General features: G+C 37.2%; 1 protein-coding gene across 1 annotated transcript in view; it reads left to right on the forward strand.

The window, feature by feature from the left end:
- LOC149553655 (uncharacterized) overlaps nt 1-10,827 on the forward strand; it is a 95,193-nt gene extending 84,366 nt beyond the window's left edge. The window contains exon 3 of the mRNA XM_089790358.1: nt 9,591-10,827. Within this exon, the coding sequence (XP_089646484.1) occupies nt 9,591-10,827 (1,237 nt within the window). The remainder of the gene's footprint in view (nt 1-9,590) is intronic.
- The last annotated feature ends 2,213 nt before the right edge of the window (nt 10,828-13,040 follow it).

Raw genomic sequence — 13,040 nt, forward strand, 5'->3', positions numbered from 1 at the left:
AAGGGTGTGATCTGGCTTGACCACGGGTATGTCAGTGGATTTGAAAGATAGGGCACATGAGGAGGATAAGTGTCCAACGAGATTATGAAAATTAGTAGCGTTGATATCTGAAGGGACACGAGATTCTATGAGAGCACTGTCAAGGATGTTTTTGTACATAGGACTAGTGCGGAGAAGGTCTAAAATAGAGATTTGGGCTGGCATGTTCCCAAGGTGTTCCAAGATATTGTACTGGCTTTTTGATGGAGCTGATGGTGCTGGTGAAACGGGTGGGCCTGCTATGTTAAATCATGCTTTTCGAGTGGTCATTGCACACTCATTGTTTGGTCCTTGGATATTGATAACATTGACAAGAGGCTCTTTCTCAGATATACAACCTATGAGGCTACCATAGTCTATATAGGATGAAGTGTAGTCATTGTTCTTCCCATGCTGTTGGTTTGGCTAGCGGTTGTTGGTGTTGTTGTTGTTGGTTTGGATAGGTACTTTTCCAGGATTTTGGTTGTTGTGAGGAGGAAAAGCATTTTGATAGATCTATAAGCCTGCATTGGGAGAGGTTTGGGTACCAACGGTGATTTCTTTTTTATCAATGAGGTCCTGCACATAATCTTTCAGTTTCATGCATCTGAGGGTAGTGTGACCTTTTACCCTATGAAATTTGCAGTACCCATTATCTTTGTACCATGCAGCTTTGGATTGGCTTGGGTCAATTTGCTGGGTAGGAGGAAATTTGATGAGGTTTTCCTTAGTCAATTTCTCAAAAATGACATCCAATGGCTCACCAAGGGGTGTATAGTTTCTAAGTGCAGGTGGCTTTGATAGCTTTGGTGATTCTGCTATTGGTAGTTGATAGCTTGTTGATTGTTTGGTTGATAAGGTGGGTTGGATTGATTTTGGGAAGGACCAACAATATTCACATGTCTCATATCAGTAACCCCATCTGTTGCAATGTACTTGTTTTTGTTCCAATACCTAGACTTGTCATTTGAATGTGTTTGATTTTGGTTGGCTTCTTTGTAAATCTTGACCACACCATCTTTAATGAGTCTTTGCTCAAGGATCATTCCTTTCTCTTTGATATCTTTGTAGGTCTACAAACAATTCATGGTCATGTGGTGAGCCAAGCTGGGATGGGCATTATCAATAAACATTTTCACCAAATGGCGCTCTGGCAAGGTGCAAGATATGCGGGTGGTAAGGGTTTGCCATCTTTGCAAATATTCAGGAAGGCTTTCTCCACCTTTTTGTTTAGTGTGGACAAGATCCACTATTGATAGCTCTGTTTCAACAAGATGGGCATATTGGGCTACAAATGCCTCAGACAATTCAGCAAAGTTTTTAATTGTGCCATATGGTATTCTATAAAACCATTCAAGAGCTGGTCCAGCCAAGCTTTTGGGAAAGAGATGCAAGAGGAAGACGTCATCGTATGCCACTTCTTGGCAGTGCATGTAAAATTCTTTGATATGTGTGACAAGGTCTCCTTTTCCTCTGAATTTGTCAAAATTGGGTGTCTCAAAATGCTTGGGGAATGGAGTCATAGTAATGGCTCTATCAAATGGGTAAGGACACACATTCTCAAATTTCAAGGTTTTTGGATCATTTCCCTCTTGGATGTTCTTCAAAGCTATCTCCATGGCTTCCCATTCTGAATTAATGGGTGATGGTTGGGGTGCCCCCAATGTAGGAGTGCCCTGAGGTAGGTATGTGCTAGATGGGGCAATGGAATATGGATGGCTTTGAGGTATGGGCTGGTAGGGATTGTAGATGGCTTGGGCAACTGAATGGTGGATGATGAGTTGATGTGGTGGAGGTGGCACATATTGCTGCATGTGTTGTGAGGCTTGCTGTTGATATTGGATTTGAGGTTGGGATTGAGGAACATAAGCTGGCTGTGGGATAAATGGATTGCTTTGTGGAGGTAAGGTATAAGATGGTTGTGAAGCTTGGGGAAAGGATCGGGGAGCTTATGGAACTTGACTTTGGATTTGAAGAGTTTGACCAATATATGTGGGTTGTACCCCCATTTGGGAAGGTATCTGAATGGCAAAAGAGGCCAAGTAATTGGTAGTTGGTGGTGGTGGATTTCCTCCTAGAAGTGGCATAGAAAAATAGTTGGTAATAGGAGGTAATGGATTAGTTGGTGGTGGAGGTGGTGGGAATTGAAAGCTTGGAAATGGAACTGATGGGATTTGATAGCTTGGTGGTTGGATTTGAAAGCTTGGTAGAGGGGTGGTAGGAGCTTGGGTCACTTGAGAGCTTGGCAGAACATTGGTAGTAGCTTGTGGGGTTTGATAGCTTTGTGGAGTGAGGGTAGTAGCTTATGGATTTGTGGTTGATGGCACTAAGCTACAAGGACCTAGTGGAAATGATGGAATTGTGTTCTGAGCTGAGGTAAACAAGCTGGGGGTGATGAAGGGTTGATTACTTGGCCCCATGGGTGGCATCCTGGTTGTATATTGCTGAGGTTGGCCAAAGATGCTAGCACTGATTTGGGAGATGGGTGGATTTGGAAGGCTAGGTTGGAGACCAGCAGCAGCAATAGTGAAGGGAGTGAATGATGAGGTGTTTTGGGCGAAGGGGGTTTGAGATGAAGTGGTATGGACCAATGGTGGAGTGGTGGTGGCTGGATTGGTTTGTGGAAGGGAGATTTCAACTTGAGTGGAGGCTAGTATGTTTGGGTCTGTTGGATCATATGGGGTGGGTTGAGGCTCTTCTTTTGGCACATATTGAGGATAATTTGAATCATAAGAGCCTATGGGTGGTGGGAGTTGTCCAAACAACGAGTGAGATGGATCTGATAAGGGAGGAGGTCTTCCAAAGTTGAAGGCTCTTATGTTGTCCCTTCGAAAGTTAGCCATGATTGTTTCTTTGTTCTTGTCTATAATGGCATTCACCAATACTGCATTTCCTGGTTGGTTCATGAAAGCTTCAATATCAGTAGGTGATGGTATAGTGTTCTCTAGGCAGAAGGATGGTTGGGTGCTCAAGGGGAATGAAGCTGTTTGATCCAAATGATAGGGCTCCATTGTTTCCCTCTTCTTCTTGGCTAAACGAGTGACGGGTGGCATAAAAATGCAAAATGTTCCTAGGGATGAGATGCAACAATGTTGATGTATTCAAAGGGAGAAGGCTTTTATATGCAAATTATTTCCTAGGTTGAGGCAAAGTTGTATGACAAAACCTAAGGAGGATTGGGTTGGGGATTCTAACTTCAAAGATATGTTGCCAAAGCATGAAAGGTCTGCTTTCCTATGTGCAAGCTTGGTGGTGATTGTTTCAACTTAAGGATAGACTAATGATCCTTTAGGAAGAACACGAGATTGACCACTTGTGGATCCCAACCTTTAGCTCAAGGTGATGAGGGATAACAAGTGACAAAGCTAGATTACCCTAAACAAAGCTTTGTCAAAGGGATAACCTTGGTCAGATTGGTGGATATGGAAGATGTTAGGAATGGCAAACTTTTGGCAAAGTGACAACAATTTTGAATGCTTGGATGTGAAGATTTTGGATTGCTGGCTAGATGGTTTGGTTCTAAATGAGATGGATGAGCTAAAATGCTTAAGGAGAGGACTAAAGATGGCTGGCTTACCTACAAGGATGACTCTAAAGTGAAGCTTATGCAAGAAGATGTGGAGAAACAAGGGGGTCTAATCATAGAAATCATGCCTAGTTGGTAATGCATAAGTAGGGTTAGCTCTTGGATATTGGTTAAGTTGGATAGTGCGATCTAACCAAGCATCTTGAAGGGTTTCATCGACAGCTTTGTCCTCTGCTTTATGGAGTTTGGCAATTCAAGGGCTTGGTGTTATTTCCTTTCTCTTTGCTGAAAGTTCTTGGTATGCCTAAGATGGCTTGAGTTTGGCTTTGTGAAACTTCTGTTTGGATTTGGGTTGTTCTGACATAAATTCTTGAATCTGCTTGGCTTTGAGAGATCTCGGTTGTTTTTCTTCGACTTGTTCAACTTCTGAAATAGGCAGTGACCACGCTAAGTGTGCCCTAAGCTAGGATCGACTAAGTTTGGCAAACATTCATTCAATAAGTAAAAGATCAAGCAATAGATAAAAACAACTAGATAGAAGTTTTGATTCCCAGAATGTGATACTTGCGCCAAGGAGTGTGTATGTTTTACAAATGTTTCGATCAGTCACTTGAAACACATTAACATCTTAGATGGTTGTCTACAAGTCTGACAGTTGGTTTAGCTAGGGAGTCTTCAATATACCCAAGGTACATGAGGTATGAATCCGTAGATCAAACCAAAACCATGTCACACAGCCAAGAGCAGCGATAACCCACTTCTCCTCTTTCACTTCTCAAGGGTATAAAGTTTCTTGAGGCTTAGCCCGAGTGACAAAATCTTGATTCCAAGAGAGGTGTTTTTGGATTCACCTCCTGATCTTTATACTCCACCGGAACGTTGGAGTTGAGGTCATCCCAAGGGGTGATGAAATCCCCAAGCAGACCTCCTAAAACTTAAACAAGATTTTGGATCCTAATCTTATGCACCCAAGATGGCCTCGAAAGACGACAAGGGGAGAGAAGACTTGGATGATCTTGGGCTAAAAGATAGAATTCTTTTCCAATTGACGTTTGAGTTTTCTAATCTAGACCTTGCAAACACACATGTTTAGGATGCAAATGTTCAATTCCAACTTGAAGCATTAACAAAAGTAAAATCGATCGAAGAATGAATACACCAAGAAGATTTAGGGTCAACAAAAGTAAACTCGCACGCCCAAAGGCCCTCCACACCAAGTATCGATTGATTTTTCTTTAAGGCATTCAAGATTGAGTGTGAGTTTGTTTTAAGCCCAAAACAAAGATGTGTGAAATTCGATTTCAAGCGCGCACCCGGAGGCCCTCTACATCAAGAGTTGTTTAATTTTAATGTCCAAATGAAGTGTTAGCGGGCCTAATGTGCATTCAAGGAATTTCTTAAGTTAGAAAACCTAATAAAAACACAAGTGAAGTTTGATCTTTGTGGAGCACTTAACACCCTCTTAGGTGGACCCATCCCCATAGATGGCACTGAGATTGCAACCAATGGTTAAATTGATGGGTGGTTAAAGAGGGTGAGTCCAACTACAAACTCACTTAAAGAATTTTTATTTGGTTTTTATAATTTAGGAAGTTCCTAGAATGTAGATTCTTTTTATGCCCCAAAAATTGAAGTGTGAGCTATTGCAATGGTTAGTTGATCTTTTGCATTCAAGATTGAGTTTGTTGTTTTAATCATGCATTCATAAAAAAAAAAAACTTGATTTTAATCCATGGCACTCGAGAGTGATTTTAGCAACATGCATTCTAAGACAAGTGATTAAACATTCAAGTTTTTTTCCTTTGAGCATTCAAGATTGAAATTTTGTGTGTTGTTTTAAGAACTTTGAAGTGCTTTGTTTTAACCTTAGATCATTCAAGATTATTTTGGACTCAAAAGTGAAAATGACTCTTTGGACTTTGGTTTTCATTCAAAATTTTGTGTTCTAGTTTGCATGTTTTAAGCCCAAAAATGATATTCCTAGATTGTTTTGATGCATGAAAAACCTAAGAAACATTCAATATTTTGCAAAAAGACATTTGTTTGGAACAAATAACAAAGCTTTTAGGAAAATTTTGGCAACCATTTAGGACTCTTAGTTTTCATGAGACTTTTAAAAGAACTTTAAAATATTTGCAAATGAGGTTCATTTTATCCTTGATTGATGCTTTGAGTTTGATTTAGATTTTAATGTGCACTTAGTGTTGATTTTGAACCTTTTGAAATGGAAACTTGAAGTTCTTTTTAAATTTCAAAAAATGAAGTGTTCCTAACTTTGCATGAATGCATCTAAAACCTTGATGTTGCAAGGATGCAAATGATTGGATTGATTTAGTTTCACTTGTTAAAAGATTTTTTTTTTGCAAATTTTTATTTTTTAATGGATTTAAGTATGATTTAGGGGTTCATTTTAAGCACTAAAAATAAGTGTGTATGATTTTGCTTCCTTAAAAAAAACTGGCCAAGATCTCCCACAAGAAGAAGAAGAAGAAGTAGATGGAATAAGAAGAATGTAGACAAGAAGAGGAAGAAGAATTCCAAGTGCTTTGTCCACCTATAAGCTTGAAAAATCTGCAAACACTATGAGATAGACAATGAGTTCCTTTGTCTTCTTCATGCTCATGTGGACCTACAAAACTAATTTATACAATCCTATCAATCACAAAAACAAGCAAAATTAGCCAAAATTAGCAAATGACATACAAAAATTGACTAAAAAGGCTAATGAAGATGACCCATGCGGAGTCCCACCGGGTGTGCCAAAATGTATATGAGCAATGTTAGTATGCTAATAGAAACCAAATTTAAATAAAGCTTCTACAAACTAAACAAAATTCATAAACTTAAAGATAGACTAAGATGAGCTCTCAATTGAGAATATGAGCCATTAATGGGCTCTCTCAATGAGAAGCTCTCTTGTTGAGTGTCTTTGTCTAAATAGATAGGATGTATGCTCAAGCTTATGCTTCAAAAAGGGCTTCAAATGGAGTTGGAATTTGGGTGTGAGTGTATGGTTTTGATGTAAAATGGCTTCTTAAAATGGCATTATGACTTTACTTCATGGATTGTGTTAAAATGGCTTGGGAGAGGATTCCTTAAATAGGCAAAGGGCTTGAGGGATCAAGGGCTAGGATGCAAGGATGGAAAAAAGCTTATGAAAGGTTTAGATTGAATGAGAGGAGAGCACATGGATTGTGCTTCCTTACAGCCAATCAGGAAGTGACACATGTCACAAGGTGAGAGGATGGAGGAAAGGGGAAGGATGAGTCAACAAAGGAGGCTCAAGGGATAAAATCTTCATAAAGACCCTCATAATGGCTTGTAAGAGCAATGAAAGGGCTTGGAAGAGTCATTTATGGCCTAGTTGGCTTCATAAAGTTTTATGGTTGGGATATTTTGAGGTAGATGAGAGGAATTTCAACTTGGGCTTGATTAGGAAGGTTTTAAGCTTGCTTAGGATTGTGCAAATGATTAAAGGACGGATTAGGATGGTTTAGGATTAGCTTAGGGATAGGAAAGTGGATGGCATTTAATGAGGGTGGGTGAAGGAGGAAATATTTGTGAACTTTGGCTTGGGTTAGAAAGTCTTAACCCATATTTAGGGAATGTGACAAGGTTAGGAGGGGATTAGGATTAGGTTTAAAGACATCTTCTAGAAGAGTCTAGACTTTGGATGAGGATAAAGACTTTCTAGAATAGTCTAGATTTTCTAGGATGAGGATGAAGACTTTCTAGAAGAGTCTAGAACTTCTTAGGATGAGGATAAATTAGATTTTTAGGAAATAAATAAAGTTTTATTTATTTCAAGGGTTTGTGTTGAGGATATATTTATTAAAACTTTTTTAATAAACATGAGGATTAATATTTAATCTTAATTAAATATTTTGAGTTGGGATTAGGGGTAGGAAATGATGGGATTATTTTGGGTTTTTTGATCAATTTATTAATTAAATAATTAATAAATAAGGAAATAATGTTTAAATAAAATTTAAACATTTTTTGGAGGGATTCCTTAATTAAATATTTTTAATTAAGATAAAGGGATTTAATGGCATAAAAATAAATTAATTGATTAAATAATTAATTAATTAATAAATGATGATGTCATTAGAAATTTTTTCAAAAAATAAAAATACTTTATTTTCTAAAGGATTTAGGTGTCTACAGTTACAACATATGTTTGATGACTATTTGATCGATTATTATGTTGCCATCAATGTCAACTAGTGTACTATTTATTAGAGTAGTTATATTTTAGACTGTGCACGTACAAATTAAGAGAGCATGTAATTTTTGTGTTCAGTTAGAAGGCCCATTTAATATGAGAGGCTCAAAGTTGTCTCTAGATGTTGTATATATAATTTCATATATTATACATAAGTATTTATTAAGTTATGATTTCTTGAAATGGAATAGTACAACTAGGAAGAGTTTTTAATACACAGTTAATGGTTTGATTAGTCAATCAAATCTATGAGGTTATAGAAGATGAAATCTAAGATTTATGATGTTGACTTAGTTATTTGATCATGATAAAGTCACTCATATTTTGGTTTATAAAAAGGCATGTTTTGGATGGATTAAAGGAAGTACATGAGGGAAAATGAATGACAAGTTGAATGTTTGTGTTTGATCATAAACCAGTAACATGCATGTCATTTTTATAGATCTTTCATGACGCAAAGCTTGTTTATGGAGTGACAAAGATGTGGATCCAATAAGTTGTGATAGATCAATTATACATTGATGGTTGTGATTGAATTTCTTGGAGTTGTGTATATTTATTGAAAAAGGTGAAATTGCAAGATGCTCTTTGTTAGACCAATGTGCAATTGAAATGGTTGATCATGTGGTACCAACTAATGATGAATTAGAGTTTGATAATATGTTATCATAAAATATAGGAGGACTTCAAGGTATAACATGTTTAGGGTAATCTAACCTAACCCTAATGTTGAGATGTCTATTTATATAGCAAGATATGGAGAGTGTATCCATGTGAGAAGAAGATCAAGGAATGAGATGATAATAGAATGTCTAAAAAAAGATGTATATGGTGAACTAAGATTTGTACAAGCAATGGTGAAGTGCCTATTCTAGATCATATTTCTTAGTAAATCCTTACAGGTTCTCAAGTTTCAAAAGCCTCTAACCAGATCACTTTTAACAAGGTGAGCAGGAGCTTAACAAATTTGAAGTCAATTCCTTTAACTAGACAACTCATTAATTTGAGTTAGAAATTTCTTTGACAAGGTTACTCCTAATAGAGTAAAGATCTTAACAATTCTAAGGTAAACCCGTCAAACAAGTGACTCCTAATAGAGTCTACTCCTAACTAAGCATTGTTGTAAGATCCTAACAAGGCCAAGCCTTTAATGTGGTAAATTTCAAAAGCATAAAAAATACTTTTGGGTACTAATTCCTTCTATGCTTTTGCCCTCTAACTAAGGGTTTTTATGAAAAAAAATCTTGGTGTTATTGTGTTACTTGTGTAGATGTTTTTTTTGACATTTTATTGATAACTTCACAAGTTAACATGAATAAATTAATGGTTGAGTATTAGATCAGAATTGGTTATCAAGTATTATGAAGTTTCATTAAAGTTTGAATTTAGGAGATTATTGTCACCCCACCCACCCCCTAGCACCCTCGACTTTTTAGTAATATAGGACCTTAAGTTTTGAGAAAAAAATAACTCACCTTCTTACTAGTCTATGCTTCCTCTAGAACACCATAACCCAAAGGAGTAGAAGGACCTCTATTAATCAAATATATAGTATAGCCTCCACCCACATGTATATTAATATGATTTTTTTGGCTTTATATAACCCAAAAAATGGAGTTACAATGACATTTTAAGAAACACTCTCTAACAACAATGACACCCTAAAATCCACAAAGGAGGCATACCTTTGAGACCCATTGTGGACACTATTGGGTCACCTACTTTTCTCCTTGCCTCCCACCTTGCCAAGTTAATTTCCCCCTTGATTGGAAATTCCACCTCTTTCATCAAGGATTCTTTGCATTTCGTCCAATTTGTTAGGGGCTGCAAGGCTGAACAGGATGACATCATGGTAAGCTTTGATGTGGTCTCCCTCTTCACCAAAGTCCCTATTCAGGAGTCTGTTCTTATTGTAAAGAACAAGATTGGTGATGAGATGGCAGACTTGGTTGAATTCTGTCTAAGATCCACGTTTTTCTCCTTCCAAAATGTTATCTATGAGCAAGTGGAAGGGGTTGCCATGGGTTCCCCTCTCTCTCCGATCATTGCGAACCTCTTCATGGAACATTTTGAGGAGACTGCCATCCACTCCTTTCCCCTGAAACCTAGATGGTGGAAACGATATGTAGATGACACCAATGTGTGTTGGCCACATGGGCTTGAAAAACTTGAGGAGTTTCACAAGCACATCAACAACTTGGTCCCTGGCATATCGTTTACCATGGAGCTAGAGTCAGACAACCGCTTATCCTTTCTTGATGTTCTTCTCATCAGGAAGCGGGATGGCACCTTTGGTAGGCAGGTTTATCGTAAATCCACCCACACTGACTTATATCTCCACTCCTCTTCCCACCACCACCCCAGCCATAAAGCCAACATCCTTAGAACCCTTGCCTTGAGAGCCTTCAGAATATGTGATGAAGAACACTTAGATAGTGAGTTATCTCATCTTCGTCAGGTCTTCTCCTTGAATGGATATCCGGGCAAGCAAATTTCTAGGGCTCTTCGCCAGGCCAAATCCTTCTTCCTTTCTTGCTCTAGGCCTTCCCCATCCGCGAACCTCCCCGCTCTGCATGTTTCCATTCCTTTTGTGGATGGCATCTCCCAAAAGATTGCCAAAATCTTAACAAAAAGGGGCCTTCGAGTTGCTTTTAAACCCCTTTCAAAGTTAAGTAATCTTGTCCCGCAGCTCAAGGACTCCAAAGACTCATTTCTTGACTCAGGAGTCTACAAGATTGTGTGCTCATGTGGCACCCCCTACATTGGAGAAACTGGTCATTCTTTTCAGACCAGGATACGTGAGCACGGGGCAGACATCATGCATGATAGGGTCCAAAAATTGGCCTTAGCAGAGCACTCTGTCACCACCAAACATCACATTTGTTTGGAGCAAGCGCAAATCCTTTGCAAAGAGAGCAATTATTTCAAGAGAAAGCTCAAAGAAGCCATTGAAATTAGCCACCACCCCCTCAACCTTAATCGAGATGATGGGTGGTCCTTGAACCCCTCGTGGCAACCTTTGCTTCGCTCGCTCGATTGCCGGCAACAGCATGGATAGCCCCCTCCCCTGTCTGTGGTTTGGTGTCCTTGTACGTTGGCTCTTCTTTGTCTTGTTTTTTCTTTATTTTTTCTACTTCCTTTCTGTCCTCTTCTTTTCTGTCTCTTGGTTGTTTCTTTTCGCGTGCGGCTTGCTTCTCTTCAGGTTGTTGGTCTTCTAATTTTATTATTTTTCTAATTTTTTAATTTTATTAATTTATTCATTATTTTTAATATTTTGTATTTTTATGGTTTTTATGTTCTTATTTTTTGCTTTCATTTACTTTGTCTCGTGTTTCGAGTTGGTCTCGTGTTCTTTTGCGATCTCTCCTTTATAAATATATATATATACATTTGGTTCTTTTATTTTTATTTTATTTTTAGATTGATTTAATTTATTTTTCAATTATTTATGTTTATTTTTAATATTTTTAATCTTTTAATTCTCTCTTAAAAATTATTGCTATAGATTCATAAATTAAAGAGTTATTTCTCTACTCTTCCCTCTTTCTTTTGTTTCTTCTATCTTGTTGTTTTTTTCTTCTCTTGTCCCCCCACTTTTTAAAAAAATTTCTTTCTCTTCATTTCTTTCTTTCTCTGCCTCGTGTTGTGTGCTCCTCCCCCTCTCTTCTTTCTTTTTATTCTGCTTGGCTTGGCTAGTCTGCATACTTTTTTACTTCCTTCTCTCATCCTGATGATGGATCACAGAGTGTGATCCGAAACGTTGATGATAAAAAAAACTTACACAATCGAATCCAGAAGCAACATCATCATTAACAATGACACAATAAATTTGAATGAACATTTGGAATTATTGGTTTAAACAAATTAGCCCTTCTTTAAGAGTAATAAAAGAAGAATATCTATCAATAAATTTGAATAGAGTTCTTTTGCATAATGCTAGTCATTATACAATCTCAAAAGGATCCAAAACTAAGAAATGGTTGTTGATATAATATTGTTTTGAAGAGAAGAACCTATATGAAACAATCATTATTTTGTCAACGATGTCAAACCTACCACCTGCTAGTGAGATAATTTCTTTTTGGTCTAAAAGCTATCATTTAGTTGATTGATGAAGAGGATTTAAAAAGAGAAGATAACAATAGCACCTAGAGAAAGGTCAAGTTATTTTGTATGAAAAAGAAGCATGGTCCAAGTAAGACATTGATACTATAGTGTATTGTTTATCTACTTAAAATTTGAAATGAAAGATTACTTAAGTTAAGACTGGAAGAAGATCAAGCATGAAAAGAACTAGTTAGTGCAAGCCAAGCAAAAATTGATGGAAGCCAAGTGAAAAACAAGAGGTATCAAGAAAAGATGAAAAATAGTGTAAGTCAAGTGATTGTTAGTATATGTCAAGTAAAGTTTAGTTGGTGTCGAGCATCAATAAATTTTAGTATTTTCCGAGTGAACTAGTCTTGGCTAAGTGACAGAATAGTATAGTTTTCGAGTGATAGAAAATAATGTTAAATAAAAGATTTGATGAATTTGAGCTGGCTATTTTTTTTTTGAATTATGTAAAGCGTGTGGAAGATAACTATGATGAGGTGGTTACATAGAATTCAAGGTAAACTATTTTGCGATGAATTCAAGGAAGATTGTAGAAGAAGTTTCTAGAGGAACCAAATGGAAAAGTAGGTAGACTCATTGTATCCTACCTAATCCTACCTAACCCTAAAATGGACGATTGTGTTTAAGTGGCAAAAGATCTTAATTCTCTATTTATAGAGATATCTAGTTAGAAGAAAAGGCTGTCATGTGCAAGAACCTAAGAAAGACAAGGAGTCTAGGGTATTACTTCATTCAATGGCTAAATAGAAGTGACTATAGTTGGCATGTAAAGAAAGAAGGCTTCAGAATATGAATGCTTGATGGGTGAACACATTATTAGAGCTGAAGTGTGTGAATGCCAAGCAGAATGGAGGATTGAAATAGAGATATGTAATCTTTAAGTGAGTTGTAATTCGTTAATAGATGAAGCCTTACTGTTACGTTCTAATCATTGTATCAATCTAAATTAAATCCTTTGGATTAAGGTTGACCTAACAGTCATTTGTAAATCCTTTAACTAGGTGACATTCTAATGGAATGGTCTAAAGTCCTCTAACAAGGCTCACTCCTAATAGTGTGATTGAAATCCATTAACTAGGTCACATTTAGCAATGTTTATTGTAACCTTTAATATGGCTAGCCTTTCATAGGGAATCACTTCAAAAGAGTGAGAATTAG

The sequence above is a fragment of the Cupressus sempervirens genome, chromosome 6 (genome assembly GCF_028749045.1).
Source record: "Cupressus sempervirens isolate cs-2001-9-10 chromosome 6, ASM2874904v1, whole genome shotgun sequence".
Lineage (NCBI taxonomy): Eukaryota > Viridiplantae > Streptophyta > Pinopsida > Cupressales > Cupressaceae > Cupressus > Cupressus sempervirens.